At 48.5% G+C, this 20,291-nt stretch overlaps 1 protein-coding gene across 1 annotated transcript in view; it reads left to right on the top strand.

The window, feature by feature from the left end:
- Window positions 1-20,291, top strand: part of LOC125309156 (rho GTPase-activating protein 21-like) — a 52,976-nt gene that overhangs the window by 22,406 nt on the left and 10,279 nt on the right. Inside the window, exons 5-16 of the mRNA XM_048265883.1 lie at window positions 50-128; window positions 1,454-1,508; window positions 4,855-4,878; window positions 6,929-7,812; window positions 7,859-8,916; window positions 13,970-14,125; window positions 14,221-14,323; window positions 14,779-14,821; window positions 16,668-16,790; window positions 17,667-17,966; window positions 19,165-19,229; window positions 19,484-19,614. Coding sequence (XP_048121840.1) covers window positions 50-128; window positions 1,454-1,508; window positions 4,855-4,878; window positions 6,929-7,812; window positions 7,859-8,916; window positions 13,970-14,125; window positions 14,221-14,323; window positions 14,779-14,821; window positions 16,668-16,790; window positions 17,667-17,966; window positions 19,165-19,229; window positions 19,484-19,614 — 3,021 coding nt within the window. The remainder of the gene's footprint in view (window positions 1-49; window positions 129-1,453; window positions 1,509-4,854; window positions 4,879-6,928; window positions 7,813-7,858; window positions 8,917-13,969; window positions 14,126-14,220; window positions 14,324-14,778; window positions 14,822-16,667; window positions 16,791-17,666; window positions 17,967-19,164; window positions 19,230-19,483; window positions 19,615-20,291) is intronic.

The following is a 20,291-nucleotide window of genomic DNA, read 5'->3' as shown; positions in this document are numbered from 1 at the left end:
TCTCTCTCTTCCTCTCTCTCCCTCTCTTTTACTTCATCTCTTCTCTCAGGGGACCGGATAGTAAAAGTTAATGGGGAAAGCATAATTGGAAAGACCTACTCCCAGGTGATCGCTCTGATACAGAACAGGTGAGAGTGACCACAGCCCCCTCCTCCTCCTCCTCTTCCTCCTCTTCTTCCTCCTAATCCTCTGCTGATGTCCCAGAGCAGTACAGCTTTCCCCTCGGGTCCAATCAGGCCCTCACAAGCCACCTCAGTGGCCCCAGGGACTGTTGCACCCTGAGCTGACCGTAAAAGAGAAATCCGGCCTATTTTTACATGGATCTTGATCGCTACACGTCGCCGAGTACTGTCGATAGGAAAAAATAATGACCAAAGTCAGTGCTACCTAACTGGAGTAGCTGCAGCTAATGGCCAGTACTCCCATTGAGCTACAATGCTAGGTCTGGGGGCATCATCTAAACGTGCCTTTTCTGCCTCTTAACAGACTCAAAAGGCCTGTGAAGAAACTGTGATCAAGATCCATGTATCCGTCCGTATTTCTCTTTTACCTCAGAGCTCTGACCTCATGGTTTCTCTCTCAGTGTCCCATGGGGAGTGTGCTTGTTCTGTATCACACCCTCACACTCTGGGCTCGATGTACAAAGACAGCGCTAATAGCGAGTTTTTCTGGGCGCAGAAAGCGAACACTGTGCGTGCCATATTGCACATAGGCTATGACAATTGTGTTGTTGTTAATACCCTAGTCTAGCAGATTGGGTCTAGCAGTAAGAAAAGCACTCTTTGCCATTCTGCGCTTCAGTGGCAGGAGAAGTGCACTTTCATCCACATGCGGTCTGTTTTGTAAATAAGATGCCATGTTTTAAGGTGTAAACGGTGTCAGAAACAGACGGTAATTTGGCGCTAATTCTTAGTACATCAGGCCCTCTATCTTTGTCCTTTTCTGTCTCACTTGATCCATCTCTCTCCTCTTCTCAAGCTCTGGAATATTCTCAAAGGTTCATAAAGACTTGGATATAAACTCACATAGTCATAGCTCATGTATTCTGTTGTAGATCATGCAGTTTCATGTTCATTGTCCTTTTTATTGTTGCTAACACACTGTTAATAATTGTTGAAAATACACTGATAATTAATTACAGGGGAAATAAACTTGAGAATTAAATGGAAATATGAACAAAGCTGACCGGGAAGAACCACATTCTCTTTCTCTGACAATCCCGCCTTTTCTGTTTTATCGCTGCACTCTGACACTTCTCGTGTTCTTCCAGATAATTCCACCAAAATGCGTCATCGTTGACACACATTGGACTGTTTGGCAGACAGCAGTAAATGGCTAAACAGTAAAAAGATAAACTTCTTCCTACATTTATGAGTTGTGTTTATGTGTGTGTGTGTGTGTGTGTGTGTGTGTGTGTGTGTGTGTGTGTGTGTGTGTGATTCTTTTCATCCAGTGATACTTCCCTGGAACTCTGTGTAATGCCAAAAGATGAAGACATCCTCCAACTGGTAAGAGAACAGTCCACATTTATTTCTGATTAGTACGCACTTTTGTTGATCCTTTCTGATTTGCCTTGTCATGTCCAGCTCCCCCACGCAGTGTTAGCTGTTATTCTTTAGTCAGAAGGGTTATTCACCAACGTGTGAGAATCACACCAAATCCCCGTCTCAAGTGCATCCTCTCCCTCTATACACTGGCCAAAGGCAGGCCCTAATGAAATAACCACATTTGTGTCAAGATGCGCCACCTCAAATTGAAATCACTTTATTTCCGAACCACAACCGAATCAGCCTGTGTTAGCTGTGGCTTTTGCTATTTGCCTTTTTGTCTGTGTGTGTGTGTGTGTGTGTTTCTGCGTGTGTGGTGTGTTTTGATATGGGTAACAGTGAAGGCCAACATTGGATGTTGTTGTTCGAGTGCTTTTCTATGTGGGTGCAGGCTGAGGTTAGTGTGTCTCCGCTCTACTTGCTAGATGCTCTGGGGAGATAGGAGGGGAAGAAACAGGCCACAGTGCCCCAGTGTGCTTTTGCCGCAGGTTCTCAGCTCTGTGTGCTCGGACTGTTCTTTAGCGGCCTGTCTGTTTCTCTCTCTCTCTTTCTTTCTCCTCTTTCTCTGCATCACTCGTTCTTATTCTCTTTCCAACTTTGTATTATCATTAATTTCTTTTTTTCTGGGTCTGTACATTTCCTGTCTTTGCCTGTGGCTCAGTGGGATTGACAGACTGTGCAGCACACACACACACTCCAGTTGCACTCACAGCAACGGATAGCCATCACTCGTCACCCACTTACCTTCTCTCGCTCTCTCTCTCTCTGGGCTTTGCCTTGAACATGCTACACATTAGATCTTAATGCTCTGTCCCTGGAGAGAGTTCAGATCCTGCTGCTGCTTTCTCAAGGATGCTTTGCACTCCAGGTGTTGTTCTGTGTGTGTGTGTGTGTGTGTGTGTGTGTGTGTGTGTGTGTGTGTGTGTGTGTGTGTGTGTGTGTGTGTGTGTGTGTGTGTGTGTGTGTGTGTGTGTTTAGTGCACTCAAGGACTAGGTTAGCGAAGTGAGAAATGGCCATGATTGAGAAGGATTAAGCAGCCAGAACCAGTCTGAATGTAAAGGTTGGTTTGAGATGACTCATGCAATCGGGTGCTATTTCCCCTGAAATTACAATCATACACACACACGTTCACATGCACACTCACATACATTGTCCCACATTTTGTCTGCTGAAGTATGTTCTTCAGTATCCACCCATCCGCCAAAGGTCAGCCAAGCTGAACACATCTGCCCCCAAATAGCCATTAGCCAGCTAATGCTCCAACCCTATTATGACTCATTTCCCTCCTTAGTGAAACCCACTATGGAAATGGGCTCAGACCCTCCATCTACAGCAATAACTGAATACGCCTGCCTATGTAGCTAACCACTACTTCACCTTCAGCTAATGCTTGTATGCTTGTCCTAGCCGATCATCTATCTATCCCTAGCACTGTGGGGTAGAGAGTGATATTAAGCTAGCCCTTTACAGGAGTTCCTGTGAGGTTACACAGCCAGAGCTGAGGTCTTATGCTGGGTGAGAGTTAGAACCAGCACAGTGGCTGAGGAGCCTGCAGGCTTCCTGCAGAATTCCATCTAGTCCAGAGAAACAGTGCCACATGTGATATGCCAGCAAGCCAACCATAAGAAATTATGCAAATAATTAACACACAAACACACACACACACACACACACACACACACACACACACACGCACGCACGCGCACACACACACACACACACAAACAAACACATAAACATGTCTTTATACTTGTAGCTTTTGCGTTTGTAAGGTTTCTCTGTGTTTTGGTAGACAGAGGAAGTGGGCTAGGCATTGTTGCACCGAAGCTGGAGAATCACATGTGGGTCTTCCCCATTCCTGCGGTTGATTCCCTCTGTTTCACTTTGACATCTGTTGCCATGGAAGCAACCACCCGTTCTTCTTTAGCAGTTATGCATGACGGGAAACATAGTCCTAAAGATGGACTCTCAGTAGGGAGAGAGAGCGAGAGAGAGAGAGAGAGAGAGAGAGAGAGAATAGAAGAGACGGCTGCAGAGAGAGATGAATATGCTGCAGTGCAGCAACCCTGATGCCATTGCCATTTGGAAGGCGGGCTGGCAGAAATGGATGTGAAAGAGAGAGGGATGGAGAGAGAGAAATAAAGAGGAATAAACGTGTAAGGATAGGGATATATCAACGAGTTAATCAGAAGGGGAAGTGTAGGAGAGAGAGAGAGAGAGAGAGAGAGAGAGTTGGCTAGGGAGAAGAAGAGGAGGGGAGGGAGGATAAAGAGAGGTAGGAGGCTGTGTTGTGTGAACAGAATTTAAAGTCACACAGCTGGTGGTGTCAGCTGAGCAGGGAAAACCTTAAGAGAGGAGAGAGAGAGAGATGGAGAGAGAGGAGAGAGAGAGAGAGGAGAGAGAGAGAGAGAGATGGAGGGAAAGAGGGGGAGACCAAGAGATGGAGTGTCTGTGTGTGAGGGAGAGCATGTGATTAAGACGGAAGCATAGATACACTATATACAAAGAGAGGCACTGTGGAGAATGCAGAGGGAGAGGTGGAGTGAGTGAGAAGGATGAAGGGAGGGAGAGAAAGAGAGAGAGAGAGAGAGAGAGAGAGAGGTGGATGCTTCGTAAACATGAGAGGCTGCAGTGTTTTGAGCAGTGGAGGGGTAGAAAGCAGGGGAGAGTGAGAAAGAGCGAGATGTGCAGACTTGAGAAGAGGAGGAGAAAAAGAGAGGAGGAGAGGGGAAAAGAGAGGAGGAGAGGGGAAAAGAGAGAAGGAAGGACAGGTGGCATTGCCAGCACGCATCTTCTCCATTTCTTCCTCTATCTCCTCCATCTTCTCCCTGTACTCTGTTTCTTTCTCACAGAAAAACTGAAACAATATCTTAGCACGCTTGGAACCAACCCAGTGGCTTTCTCTCTGTCTCTCTCCCTCTCTCCCTCCCTAACACACACACACACACACACACACACACACACACACACAGTTTCTGTCTCTCCTCCTCTATCTCACTCACACACTGTCTCTTCCTCTATCTTTCCCTCCCTCCCTATCTCTCTCTCTCCTCTCTCTCTCTCGCTCTCTCTCTCCTCTCTCTCTGCCCTGTGACTGAGAGACAGTCTGCTTGTGCAACGGGAGTATTTTTAGTCGACTTGATCCTGGCGCTGCAATGACAGCCACCCTGTGCTGGAGCCTCGCCGGGGCATGTGCGTCTCCTGTTCCTCTTCCTCTCCTTCTCACTCCTCTTCCTCTCTTCCTCTCTCCCCTCCTCTGCTCTTCTCTCCCCCGACTGCTCTTCTCCGCGACTCTGTCGGCTGCAGTTCTCCAGGGACATCACGGCTCTGGTAAGCTCTGGGCGAAACGCTGGGAAAACTTGTCATCTGCGGTGTCCTCTGCTCTCTCTCTCTCTCTCTCTCTCTCTCTCTCTCTCTCTCTCTCTCTCTCTATCATCCCTGTATTCTGTCATTCTCTTCTTCTTCAATCTTTCTGTCTAGTCCTCTCGCTCTCTCAGTTTCTCTATCTCTCCATCTCTGTTACTGCATGCTCACTGCATGTGTTTGTTTACTTTGCCTGTGTGTGCATATGTGAGTGTGTGTGTGTGTGTGGTCTGGTTATGCACTTCCATAAAGCTCATTCTCAGTTCCTGTGTTCCCAATTCACATGCCTATGCAGACGTGCCAGCCCGTGCGTTTAGTGGAATGGACGTCTTCATCTCAGTGCATGCGTTTCATGGAGAAAATGGGGACTGCTGTCAGATGCATGTAATCCACACCTCCTCTCTTTCCTCTTTCTTTCCGGTTACAGCCCTCAGGTATCGCTCTCTCGCTCTTTTGCTCTCTCTCTCCTATCATTCTCATCTCTCTCTCTCTCCCTCTCTCTGCTGCGTGAGTGTTCAGGCAAGCAAGCAGAGAGAGAGGTAGGGAGAGAGAGAGAGAGAGAGCGTGAGAGGGAGAGAGGAGAGGGAGGGAGGCAGCAGCTTTGCCTTTCTGTTGCACTTGTAACCTGACACCGCAGGTAGAGCGATAGGATTCACGCCCCTTTTTTCCTCTCTCTCTCTCTCTCTCTCTCTCTCTCCACCTCTCTGAACTGACTTTCACTCACTTACTCACTCTCTCTCTTTCGGAGAAGGAGAAACAAGCTTGAACTTCAGCTCGGACTGACTCAAACATGGATTTATGACTTTCCGTTTTCATTTGGAGTTTTTAAACGAGGGAAGCGATTGATTGTTCACGTCGAGATAGATCCTCATTTTTTCTTCTTCGGGTATTTTTTTGTTTGTTTTTTGTTTGTGTTTCGACAAGTGGTTTGAGGCGTTAAGCGTGCGTGCGTGAGAGCACGAGGGAAAGAGAGAGAGAGAGAGCGACAGAGCAAGAGAGTGAGAGAGGTGGGGGACAAACGGAGAAAGCGATGTTCACGGTGGCTTCGCCAGTCTTGACCAGCTTGCCGGGGCAGCCACAGAAGCGGCAGCAGCACGCTGCCTCTCCCTCCTCTCCTTCTCTCCCTCTCTCCCTACCTCTCTCCATGCTCCCCCTCTCCCTGTCCTCGTGTCTTCGCCTGGCTCCCAGGCCAAAGGTGGGTAAGCCTCTGGCCACTAATCCCTCCTCAGGGTCACTGGCTTTTTTATTCCGGGCCCTGGCAGATTGCCCTATTTTTTCCTTTCAGTCCTTCCTCTCTCTCTCTCTGTTTCTCTCTCTCTCTCCCTCTGACTCTATCTGTGTCTTTTCCTCCTTCCTCTACTGTCACACATCTGTTGCTTGTCAAATGGATGGAGGGCTCCAGGGTCACCTGACCTCTCCTCACCTCTCGTGGTTGGTCGGTTAAAAGGCCGCGTTGATGCTTTGGTCAGGAAGCCAAAACTGAGTATTTATCATTTGTTTTTTGATTCCTCTAAGCATAATCCACATGTGCTGGGATCTGTGCCTTAGGCAGGCTTAGTGCATCAGCTGTTTACTCGCTGCCTATATAAGTTGTGCCTACATTACATGCTATTTTTTTAGGACAAATCAGCAATTCTGCATGCTGCTTGCTGCTCATGCATAGCTTGACTGCAATACTGCTCCATGCTGTTAAGGATGAAACTGTAAAGGATCAAATTGGTGTGTTGTTTGCTGTTGTGTGCTTGTGTGTGTATCTTGTGTCATTACTGTATATTTGCCACAGTGCCTGGTGAAAGGATTCTATTTCTTTCCTTTCTAAGCATTGAGAATAGCCGGATGGCTGAAACATTATTTTAAAAGTTGCTCCTTTTGCAAAGACTTTGTCTAGTCACCTTTTTCAGAGTGCAAACCACTCATATTCTCTTTCCTCAATGTGTTTTCTTCAATCATTTGACTTTATTATTTCTTCTCTTCTTTGTCATAATATGTTATGTTTTTGTATTTGTTTCTCTTGCAGGCATATTCTCAGGATGCGTATCTCAAAGGGAACGAGGCATATAGTGGCAATGCCCAGAACATCCCTGAGCCGCCCCCTATCTGCTACCCTCGAATAGAGTCCAAGGCATCGGCAGGTATGGCGCAAACAACAGAGCATCCGGCACCTACCACGGCACCTTCCACACCCCTACGGACAGCAGCAGCCCCTGGGTCCCCCACTGTGGCCCCCGAGTTGGGCTACCGGCGGGAGATCACAGTGCCGCCCTCCCCTCCTCTCCCCATGTCGGTCCCCAAGAACCAGACGGTGGTGTGTGTGTGCAACGAGAGCGTGCGGACCGTGGTGGTCCCCCCGACGGACACCCTGGCCCCTTCCTCGTCCTCCGTCTCAGGGGAGCGGGGGCCCAGAGGGCCCCGGTCAGGGCCCAGCCATCGGACCGAGGAGAACCGGCACACGTCGCCCGGCTCTCCCACAGCGGGACCGCAACTGCAGTGCACCCCGTCTCGGCCTGCGGAAACGTCCAGACACCCAGGCCCCCTTGTCAGAGCAGGATCCCAGCAGGATGCCTCCCCGTTGGCCACCTCCCCCAACCACTACAGCCCGTCTCCACCCGCTGCCACCACCTCTCCCGGCTCCCCCCACCAGAATATTGACTGGCGGAACTACACCACCTACAAGGAGTACATCGACAACAAGCGCCTCTACATGTACGGCAACCGCACCATCCAGGAACGATTGGACAGCCTCCGGGCGGCCGCTGCCGCCGTCTCCCGCGGCAACGGCGTCTCCCAGCAACAGAGCCCGCCTGCGATTGCCACTAATGCGGCGAGCCCGCTGGGACTGCGTTCGGCCAGCGTCGGCCTGGGCTTTCGCAAGGTCAGGGAGGAGGAGCGTCGCCGCGACCCGTGCCCAGCGTGCCGTCCAGCGGTCACCCGCTGCGCGGCCTCTCAGGAGCGTCTCCTGGGGCCCCTGGGCGGCCGGGGGCCTCAAAATGACACGCCCCGGGCTGTCGCAGGACGCCCTGCCCTCGTCCACGTCCGCTGGGGGTGCGGCCAAGCCGCGCGCTCGCTCCTGCGACTACCTGGGCCGGCAGGGTGGTGGCGAGGGGCTGGCCACCCGGCTGGTGGAGATGGAAGAGCAGCGGCGCCTGGTAATGCGCGGCGACGAGGCGCGGATCAGTCGACTCTGTGGCGGCTCGGGCAGAGCGGGCTCACAGCCCCTGAGGAACACAGGGGGCAGCGCGGGTGCAGGTTTCGCAGATCTCTCCATGGCACCCAGAGCAGAGAGCCTGGGCTCCAGTCTTGCCGGCCCCAGTAGGGGCAGCGGCCGGACCTCACGACTGGCCGTGAAGGCCGCCAGCCTGGATGCCTCAGCCTCCTCCGCCGCCTCCTATGTGACTTCGGCACTGGCCTCGGTCCAGAGTCACATCAGCGCCACCTCCCAGGACTCCATCAAAGACCAAAGACCCGTCACCGTGGGCAACCACCTGCCCCACACGCCGATCCCCCCGCACATGCAGCCCCGGGAGCGGTCCGAGAGCCTCAATGAGCCCGGGAGCCGGGAGACGGGCTCTGCGGCGAGATCCGCCTCTTGCTCTGGTCCGTCCAAAAGCCCCGCCTTAAGAACACTCGCAAACGCCACTACGACGACCAGTAACGGCACGGTAACACCGCAGCTCAGATCCCCGCTGTGCCGGACCGAGAGCCTGGACCACGGCAGCGGCAAACCAGGCGAGACAGGCGCGGTGGAAGGGGCGGACGCCAAGGTGGTGGTGGTGATGCGGCGCGAGAAGTCGGGCCCCCAGCCCATTCGGCACCCCTCCTACATCCTGGCGGTGAACGACGTGGAAGTCGGACCCAAGAGCCCTGGAGCGGTGTCTGATGGTGGGGGAGTCTGCTGGCTGCCCAACGACGCCCGCAGGGAGGTGCACATGCGCAGACTCGAGGAGCATCACAAGGCCTCCGTATCAAGCAACCTGGGCGACTCACTGGACTCCATCCCCTTCATTGGTGAGTAATGGACTCCACTGGATTCATTGGCTGGCATTACAACGTATGTTCATTACATTTTCAAATACATGCTATTATACATGTATTCATGCATACACACACACACACACACACACACACACACACACATACACACACACACACGCTCACACACACACACACACACACACACACACACACACACACACACACACACACACACATACATAGTGGAAAATACCTAATCATATGCTCATACAGATGTGTACATGACATCATGTTTTTAGGCAAGCTTGTACTGGTATGCTTAAGGTATGTGAACATACATACCCACCACACACACACACAAACAAACATACATACGAACACAGAGGCAGAAAAATACACCAGCCTTCTACCGACTTGCCCGTCACTATGGCAACTAGGAGTGGAGGAATAAGACATGCAGGGGTGAAGAGGCTGACAGAGGGAAAGGAAATATGTTCGAGGCGGGAGGTTCTGATGGAGAAACACACACACACACACACACACACACACACAGGCTGATTTGGCCCTGATGGGTCTCACCAGGAGGTGTTGAGGTGTCGTCATGGCCTGGCCACTGTAGCATAGTGTAACGCACACAGCATGAATGTGAGCTTATGTAATAGCAGCAGCAGCGTTGCAGGGGAGGTGTGTTCTGGCACTCGCTTTACTGTACCAGAAGAGGTTGCCTCTGGAATCACACACACACACACACACACACACACACACACACACACACACACACACAGGAGCATATAGACACTCACACACAGGTATTTACCTACCCACAAATTTAAAGAAGTATCCCCTTTCACCTCTCTTTGTGGTTTTGCATGACAGTTGGGAGGTGTTTTTCCTTGCACAGTATGGCACAAACACACACACACACACACACACACACACACACACACACACACACACACACACAAATCCACACACACAAACAACAACCACACACACGCGCTCTCTCATACTTTTCACTCGTCACTTTGTTGCATATCAGTTACTGGCCTCGGGCTACTGCAGGTGGAATCAGTTATGAAACAGGGAGGGCCGAGGGCTGTGGAGCACCCAACTCCTGGATCACTATGTACACACAAGCCCCATTCACCCAGCTCTCCGAGCGCTGACCAAAGACTCGCACCTCCACTGTGTCTATTGTACTGAACACTGGGCCCAGCACTCATCAGCCCTACCTAGAGACAGCAACTGGCTTTATCTCTGTTGTTAATCGCTGTCTGTCGCCACCGCTCTTGTAGAACGATTTGCAATGCAAATGCAGTTTATTGCTCACCACTTCCATATCACTGTACACAGGTGCTTGATATGGCTTTAGCAATGACCAATATAGGCGCTACCTGTTAAGGCAAAGATAAACTCAACTCAACTCAGGGTTAGTCATGCTGGGGCAGGGAGTTTTGTCATGCACTGTCTGTCTGGAGTGTGCTATTATGCTTTATTAGCAACATAGCATCACAGGAATCAGTGGCTTCAAAACATTATGGTTAAGAGGAGGCGTAGGATAATGAGGTGAAGGCTGGGTGTGTGGGGGAAGGAGAAGGGCTCTAAGTGCATTGTCATCGGTTTCTCAGAAGCCACAGGTCAGTGCATGAAGTTAGCTGGAGGACAGTAGTGCCAACACGCTAATATACAGTTTGTATGGTTTTGAGGATAATAGATAAATTGCTTTTACAGGCATAGTTTTTTGCTCTGAGGAGATTTGTTGAAACATGTTGTTATTGGAATTTTGAAATTCAAGTGTGCTCTTGTCATGTACAGGGTTTTAGATATTGGGATGTGTTCCTGTTTCGATTGCATTTAGACTGTGGCAGCACATTTTGGGGAGGTTGTGGTGCTATGTCCTGGTTGAGCCCCCAGAGGTCTGACCAGTGTGACACACATGACCCAAAGCTAGAACATGACATCATGTTCTTAGAGGGATAGTGTGACATAATCTAGCTGCGAGGAAGAACAAGAGAGAAATAGAGAGAGCACAAAAGAACAAGTGAGAAAGGAAAGAACAAATATCGCTCCACTTGAGAGGAAACCCTGAGCCCCCTCTCTCCCTCTCTCAGCTCCCCTGAAAGCTTTGAAACCTGAGCAAGTTGTCATGGCGAGAGTAACACATTGTGACATAACCTAAAAGAACATTCCAGATCCAGAGCAACCACCTCGATCTTATATCTTAATGCCAACTGTCCAAGAAGGACCACAAAAAGAGCAAACACACCCAGCAATTGAAGCATTGCAGTTGCTTGCAAACAGAGGGTGGTATGTGCAATGTTGTGCTATGCTATGCTGTACTAAGGAATGGATTATTTAAAGAGCCACATTCCAGCTGCCGCGCTCTTTAACAGCAATTAAAATACTCAAATTCCTGCGGTTGTTCCAAGACTTTTTTTTCTTTCTAAGATTGTTGTTGTTGTTTCTTCGTGCATAACCATTATATGTTTTTCAAATCATATTGTGCACATGGAGAGCAGGAGCTGTCAGAACAGAAACTCGCTAGAAATTCAAGTTTGCCAGTGTTGTGTGGCAATAGCTTTGTACGCTGGTCTTCTGCGTGTGATTTTGAGGCAAGAGTGTAGAGTGCGTAGGGTGCCATGTTGTGTCATGTCATATCGTGTCACGTCATGATATAGAAGTGAGTGTGTTGACGTGTCTTGTGGTTGTGTGTTGGTGAGATGGCAGAGTGCTTTTAGAAGGAAGAGGATGACTCTGGAAGGTCAGGAAGATTCTCAGACGGCTCAACCTGTCCAGGCTCGACTCTAGGGGTCTGAGTCACACAGACACACACGTGACACACACATGTGTACACTCACACACACACATGGTAAACCTGATATTGGTGGCCCGGAAAAGGGTTAATCATATCCTGTTGTACAAGCCACACACACACACACACTAACAAACAATCACACACATTCAGTGTTTTTTTTTCACATTTCTCATTCAAAATAGTTGGCATAGTCTTAAGTTAAAGAGAAGATCCAGGCAAGCAAAGGTTACTCTTCAGGCACAAAGTGGCAGCCCAGCTATGAGCCATGGTCCTGGAGCCCAATGGTTTCTTTCGCCTGCTTCAATGGGGGTTTGACGACTTTACAATCATATGAAATTGGCAACATGTGTCCCGCTTGGAAGCCACTGCCGCCAGGGCTTGGCTGGCATCGCGGGCCACCGAGAGAAATTCCACTGGCGCATTCCCGGGGCCGATGGAAACCAGGTCAGATGGTTCATATTAATTTGTGCCACTTAATGCGAAACGCTGTGCTTAGGCGCACAGCGGAATTTAATCTCATATTTAGCAAGAGTTCATTTGTGTTGTTGGATTTGGTAAGCCCCCATTTCACTTTAATGTTATTTGTGCTTGTTATTTTTGTTGATTATAACAAACGGACTGGGAGAGTTCATTGAGAGAGCATCCTGTGCACTGTGCTCATTTAGAAAACCCTTTTGACTGTGAGTGATAACATCACTGAATGTAAAAAAACATTGATGAGATTCTAAGTATAAGTATACTCTTTTGATCCTGTGAGGGAAATTTGGTTTGTATTTATCCCAATCCGTGAATTAGTGAAACACACAGTGAACACACAGTGAGGTGAAGCACACACTAATCCCGACACAGTGAGCTGCCTACTACAGCGGCGCTCGGGAAGCAGTGAGGGGTTAGGTCAAAGTCCCTTTAGGCAAGTCCCTCCACTCGACTGCCATATTGCAACGCTTTTGGGCACTCATCCGGCATCCTATTCGGCAGAAATGCGCGTGCGCAAGGCTTCAAGACACCAACCTTGCTCCAGCAGCGAGTTCACAACACATGATTGGCACGATGTCTACACAACATACCATATGATTTGCTCAATGTATTCACATCACACCACATGATTGGCTCAATGTATTCACATGTCAACGTTTTGCTGAGGAAGGGGTGGGATATGTGTAGACGACGGCCATATTGGCGTTGCAAACTAACCCCATGCATTTCTATGGAGGATTTTTTGAGTGCTGTGTCTCCTCATTAGAAAGTCTCTGGTTAGGTGCCTTGCTCAAGGGCACTTCAGCCGTTTCTACTGGTCGGGGTTCAAACCGCCAACCCTCCGGTTACAAGTCCAAAGCCCTAACCAGTAGGCCACGGCTGCCCCCATTCTAAAACATTTCCAACATTTGTAGCTGGTCCAGTTAAACATCATCTCCTATTACTGTCGACCTGAAGGTTTTCTGTTAACTTTTGTCTTACACACCAGCCTCAATAACCACTCCTTTCTTTAAAAAAGGTGTGTTTTTTAGTCTGAGAGGAAGTGGTGCGTTATCATTTCAAGCTTCAGGTTGAATCCAACATGAAGACCAGGTCAGAAGTGAAAAGCCCAGTCAGAGTTGTAAACGTGGAATAAATCGGTCTGAATATGTCACCAAAAAAAGGGTGTGTGGTGGATAATGAGATCCGATAATGAGATTCTGATGCAACCTAGAATTTCCCTATCGGCCTGCTTCAGACAGGAGGTGAAATCAGTGACCATCAGTAAGCACAGGGAGCTCAATGTCTAGCCAGGGCATTTGCTTGGTCAGGGCAAATAAAAACAGCTGACTCTTTCTGGCAGTCAGGTGTTCATTTTAGACACTTCTGATAACCCTGACAATGATGCAGGTGTGGTCAGGTTGATGTAATACACCCTGGTGTGTCACTTTATATGGTGTGTGTGTATGTGTGTGTGTTTGTATATGTATGTAATACACCCTGGTGTATCCCTTTAAATGGTGTGTGTGTGTGCGTGTGTGTGTTTGTATAAGTGGGGAAGGTGCGGCTTATCTCTGCTGGCAGCATGGTGAACAAGAGTTTTACTGTTAGCTGTCTAGTGTGCTATGGAGATAGGAGTTTTATTGGCCATTTTCACCTTTAAAGATACTGTTGAAATGTAATGATGGCCGACAAAGTGCCTGTTGTTGGTGTATGTTATTCTTTCTTTCACTTATCGTTCCATTCTCTTTCTTTTTTCTCTCTACCTCTCTCTCTCTCTCTCTCTCTCTCTGTCCTCCTTTTCCCTTCTCCCAGATGAGCCGTCCAGTCCCAGTATGGACCATGAGGGCACTCGAATCCTGGCCTCAGCTGTCATCTCTGTCACCCCGGTAACCCCCATCATTACCACCATCCCTCCCAGCCCCACCTTGCCCTCGCCCCCGATTCGCCGCCAGCTGTCACATGACCAAGGTGAGTGGCTTTCACCTGTCCAGCCATCTCTGGGTCTAGTGAAGGTCAGTTTGTGCTCAGGTGGTCCTAGTCTCACTCCTCTTGTCTCTTTGCAGACTCCCTGCGTCTGACCATCCTCAGCTCTGACTCCGCCACCAAAACTGAGCGATCCAAGTCCTGCGACGAGGGCCTGGACAACTACCGGGAAGAAGGGAGAGGGTGAGTAGTGTGTGTTTGTGTGTGTGTGTGTGTGTGTGTGTGTATGTATGTGTGTGTGTGTGTGTGTGTGTGTGTGTGTGTGTGTGTGTGTGTGTGTGTGTGTGTGTGTGTGTGTGTGCGTGCATACATGTTTGAAGAAATAGAAGAATTCCAAAGAGCAATATAATGCCATACCTATAAAACATACAATTCCATAAAACAGCTATTTTGGGAGGCATGTATTGTCTTTTTTTAGATGTAAGGTCATCATAGAATATCACTGACAGCTACTCTTGAGACTCTTGAAGCTCTTGAAATATTTAAGAATCTTGTCTTATTCAGCTGCATGTATCCGTCTCATAAAATGTCTATGGGAGAGATTGAGTGGCTTCCTGTACAGTTCTTAATATAATTTGTCATGAAGTAACCCTGGAATAAACACATCACATTCAATTGAAAGTTCTTTCTCTTCACAGAAGGGGTCTAAAGAGCCTTGTAGGTCTGAGAGGGTTAAAGAAGGTGAGTGTCCCACATCTTCCCCTGTCCACTCACAATACACACACACACACACACACACACACACACACTCTACAGCACACTGGTGCCATCACATATGATGAGCTGTGTCATGGGGAACTGCTAAGGCAGTGATTTATGTTGCAACATCATGGGCTTTTATAGTGTGTGTGTATGTGTGTGTGTGTGCGTATGAATGTGTGTACGGGCTATTGTGTGTCGGGACTCAACTTTGATCAGCGGCGGCTCTTCCTGCCGCGAGCGCCGTGCGTACAAGAGCGATCCTGGAGCAGGGTCAATTATTGACTCACTCCTGGCCCTCCAGATAAGAGCGTCAGAGGCCCAGGCCACCCCAGGCCTCAGCAGCTGGGAGACCAGGAAGTGAGCGCAGAGCCAGGGAAAGCCAGAGACTGAGAAAGAGACAGAACGAGTGAGGAAGGAGGGAGGAGGGAGGGAAAGGGGGGAGGAGAGAAGGAGAAAGGGATTCTTTGTGTGCCTACATACCTCTTTAGGGCCAAGTGTCGTATCAGAGTTGATGGACTCCTTTGTCGTGGTCCGCTGAAGAAATGTATGGATTGTGTAAGCTGATAGGGTGACATGAAAGCCTTGGATGGGATCACATTGTCCAACACAGTGACATGGAAAATGGGGCCATGTGCGTGCAAGTGTAAGTTGTGTGTGTGTGTGTGTGTGTGTGTGTGTGTGTGTGTGTGTGTGTGTGTGTGTGTGTGTGTGTGTGTGTGTGTGTGAAGGTGAGTAAGTAAGTGTATGTGAGCGACAGAGAGAGAGAGAGAGCAAGATAGAATTTGATGTTGAAAGAGATCTTGAAGTGGGAGTAGGAAATACTAAACTCTGAATGTCTCATTTGCCAGTAATGGGGAAGCAGCTCATTGTGAGGAAGTGGGAAAGAGAGGGAGGTGGAGACTCACTTTTGTTCAGTCAATAAATAAAGAGAAACCGCATAGTCAAATAGTCTTTGGACTGTTTGTGCTGCTTTGTCCCCTTAAGTTATTTGCAATCGAAACACAAATAAATTATTTTAATGACAGTGTTTGTGTGTGCGAGTGTGCGTGCGTGTGCGAGTGTGTGTGTGTGTGTGTGCACTCTTAAAAATGAATATGTTGTCCCTATCTGGACACAGATGTTTTACAAAACAATGCAAGTTGTGTTGTTTTCAACACATTTTGTGTAACAAATAAAAAAGGAAACAACGCAAACGTATGTTGTCCTTATCTGGACACAGAGATGTGTTAAAACAATGCAAGTTGTGTTGTTTTCAACATATTCGTTTTAAGAGTGTGTGTGTGTGTGTGTGTGTGTGTGTGTGCGTGTGTGTGTGGGGGAAGGGTGTTTGTGTATGTTTCATAATCTGTTTTGCTTCATGCTGGTGGAAACTGTTACGTGTGTGTTTGTTTATGTGTGTGTGAGGTATGTGGGGGTCCATATTTGTATGTGTGTGTTATTGCCGCAGCTACTTAATTAGAAATTAATCTGTCAATTCTTTTCTCAATCAATCAATTAGTTGTTTGTTTGTTAACCAGTCAGTGTTTCCCAAAGCCCAAGATGACACCCTCAAATGTCTTGCTTTCTCAGATTCTCAGTCTTGTTTTTCTCAATGATATTCAGTGCAATGTCAATAAAGATATATTTGTTGGCGGTAATTGCTGACTAATTTAACATTGATATAATTTGACTTTATTTAACAGCTAATCGCTTCCTTATTTAATTGCTAATCGCTTCCTTGTTGCGGCTGTTGTGAGTGTGCGTGTGTCTACAGTGTGGGTGTGTGCTGTGTGCATGTGTGTGCGGGCGTGCCTAACTGTGTGGGGTTTCCTCTGCTCTGCTCCAGGCGGTGGATAAGTCCTCAGAAGACTCGGGCTCCTCCAGAAGAGACTCATCCTCCGATGTCTTCAGTGACGCCACCAAAGAGGGGCTGCTCTACTTTCGCCAGCTCAACTCAGACAAGAGCAAGGTACAGAGCACACACACACACACACACACACACACACAGAGAGAGAGAGAGAGAGACATAAACAAACACACTCAAATCCATTTTTTTTACCTTAAACATGGTTGCTTTTCCAGAGCAGTTTTCTCTTAGGGCTAAATGTAGCTTTTGACCCAGTGCCCATGTTAGTTCTCTGCCTCTGGTTCATGTTTACTGTGCTTGTCAGATTGAATTCTTAATGATCTGTGTGTGTGTGTGTGTCTGTGTGTGTATGTGTGAGGAGAGAGAGAGAGAGAGAGAGAGAGAGAGAGAGAAAAAAGAAAGAAAATGAATGTGTGTGTGTGTGAGGATTTTCATGTATTTGTGTGTGTGTGTACAGTATGTTGTTGATGTTATGTGTGTGTGTGTGTGTGTGTGTGTGTGTGTGTGTGTGTGTGTGTGTGTGTGTGTGTGTGTGTGTGTGTGTGTGTGTGAAAGAGAGGGAGTGAGGGAGAGAAGGAAAGGGGTTTGTGACCCTGACTTGAGACCCTGCCTAGGGGTCAGAGGCTCCAAGCAGATGAGCTGATAGCTGGGGAGGGGACCAGAGGTTACTTCTGCTGCATGATTATCAGCTGCATCTCCCCCTGTTTACCCACAGCCAACACCATGCGCGCACACACACACAAACACACAGATGGCGCGAGACACACACACACACACACACACAAACACACACACACACACACAGAGAGAAAGGGAGAGCCAATAATGTTGCATTGTATGCTTGCATGTTTCTGTACTCCAATGTGTGTGTGTGTGTGTGCGCGCCTTTCTGTGTGTGTGTGCGTGTGTGGGTAGTGAAGTTACTGTACACTAACACACAAGTTCATGAGTACTATTCCTCCATTTGTTTCTCTGTAGCGCATGGGTGGTGGTATGCGTCCATGGAAACAGATGTACGCGGTGCTCCGAGGCCCCTCCCTCTGCCTATATAAGGACAAGAGGGAAGGCCAGGCCCATGCCAGTCACCAGACAGATGACGAGCCCCTGCCAATCAGCATCAAGGCCTGCCTGATTGACATCTCCTACAGTGAAACCAAGCGCAAGAACGTGCTGCGGCTGACCACATCGGACTGCGAGTACCTGTTCCAAGCGGAGGACCGCGAGGACATGCTGGCCTGGATAAGGGTCATCCAGGAGAACAGCAACCTGGACGAGGAGGTGAGGGCATCAGTCACACACACAGGCTCAGAGATCGGGGGGTGGGTGGGGGGCATTGAATGGCCTTGCTTATAAAATGATGGCCGAGATTACCCTCTGTCCATTGTCATGTCAGTAACCAGAGGGCCTGAATCTGGCCCAAGTCCCTAAAGGGTTAAGTGTGGAGTGTGCACTACAGTAGTGCCTCTGACCTCCAATCAGTTGTGCTCCGCATACAGACTTAAAAATGGGGGGGGGGATTAGGGAGCTGTCAACATTCTCCTATTTTACTATATCGTTATATGAAAGTAACAAATGCTTTCTCACATTTTGGTATCTGTGTAAGTGTGTAATATGTTTGATATGAGAGCTGTTAAGCTCTCAATCTAAATTCCTAGTTACACCCAGAAGAAAAACTTTGAAAAGAGGTCCATTGTCTGCTAGTCAGGCACTAGCACATGTGATGTTTTACCTTTATAGTCTTTTATCACACTGTCTGTGCCTGTAGTTTTTGGATCGTATGAAGTCATGTTGGGAGCACAGAGGTAAGGTAGCAGGTTGAGGATATGGTGAGCATTCATTTCCTTTAGTGCAGACTCAAGTAGGTGCCACACGTAACCACATCCTACACACAGAGACGGGACTTAGGTAATAACGTGTATAGTGGCGTTTGGAGTCACACCCAAGTTACTGGTCTGGAAATCAGACCTCAAGAGGGACACAAGGCTGAACCATTCACCTCCGCCACTGGGCCTGAATTCCAATGAGGTCAACACGGGGCGATCGGATACATGGGGGGTGCCGGTGTTTCCTCTGAAAGCGTGTCAGAGCACCAGCGGGTTTCACCTGTGAAAGGGAGAGCCCATCTCCAGACACACACACACACACACACACACACACACACACACACACACACACACACACCTAGCCTCTGGCCTCATCCTTTCAGCTCAGTCAGGCTACTATCGTGTCATTCAATAGGAAGGAGTTAGGTGGAGGCTCTTTCAGGTTTTGGGTGTGTTAGTGGGGATTCCTTTTCATCTGTGTGTATGTGTGTGAGACACACAGAATGTGTGTGTCTGTGTGTGTGTGTGTGTGTGTGTGTGTGTGTGTGTGTGTGTGTGTGTAGGGGATTCCGCTCTAGTGTTTCACCCTAGGAGTTAATGGGCATCTCTTTGTTCTCCTCTGTTCTCCTCTTCCCTCTGTTTTCCCTTTTTAGAACGCTGCGGTCACCAGCACAGACCTCATCAACCGCAAAATAAAGGAGTACAACAGCCTGATGAGGTAAGCGTAAATACACACATGCACACACGCACACACACAGACAAAAAAAACACAAACACACACACTGTGTGGACTCACATCCGTCAGCAGGGAGGTTCCCCAGTGTACATATTACATGAATAGACGTCACTCTCTACTCATACTACCATTGCTATTATTCTTATCTGTCTTTCTGTGTCTTTCTTGAATGTGTCTGTGTGTGTGTGTGTGTGTGTGTGTGTGTGTGTGTGTGTGTGTGTGTGTGTGCATGGCAGCCCTCCCCCTAGTAAGTCAGAGCCGTCTCCTAAGACTTCACGCCAGTCTCTGAGCATTAGACATACGCTGCGGGGGGGTAAGGGAGACGGCAAAGCCCAGAGCCCCCACTCCCCCAAACATGAGCACAAAGGTAAGACCACCATCCACCCACATACAGTACACACCTCCTTCCCCGTCCCTGTGCTCTCACACAAACCAGCCCCAGAACAGTAAACAGTCTGACCCAAATTCTGTCGCTCAAATCAGTTAAGATGGACATCTTGCTGTTTTTTTCTGTAAGTACCTGTACTGTAGATTAGGATTTTCACAAGTACTGATTTTTACTAGTTGACAAGTTTTTTTTATAATATTTGTCAACTAGTTGACTAGTCATTATGTACTGGTAGAGTGCTTATGCTAACATTACTGTTAGTGCAAGCTGTTGGCAGCAGGTGTTACATCATTAGATAGTTAATGACACGTTCATGACAGTGTCATGTCACTCTTATGTCGATCCTGTCAAGTAAAGTGTAACCGATAGACGGGTTCTTATTGTATTTCAATACAGCTGTACACTTACAGTACATGTCACTGTGGAACAGGTCTCAGGCACTTCCATACATCGCAATGTCAAGCCCATTTAGCCTTTTCCTAGTTTCTCCACTACTAGTTGACGGCTGCCATTAGCCTGAAGAGCCAGACCCACATCAAGATGTAGGGTCTGGGAACTTACCATAGGCACTGCTCAATCCGAGGGGGATAAACGGTTGTCTTTCAAATTTCCTCTGCATGCAATAGGATAGCGCTACAACTTATGAGTCCCATGCA

Source organism: Alosa alosa, chromosome 16, assembly GCF_017589495.1.
Source record: "Alosa alosa isolate M-15738 ecotype Scorff River chromosome 16, AALO_Geno_1.1, whole genome shotgun sequence".
Classification (NCBI taxonomy): Eukaryota; Metazoa; Chordata; class Actinopteri; order Clupeiformes; family Clupeidae; genus Alosa; species Alosa alosa.
The sequence above is the reverse complement of the archived record's forward strand: the minus strand, read 5'-3'. Positions and strand labels throughout refer to the sequence as shown.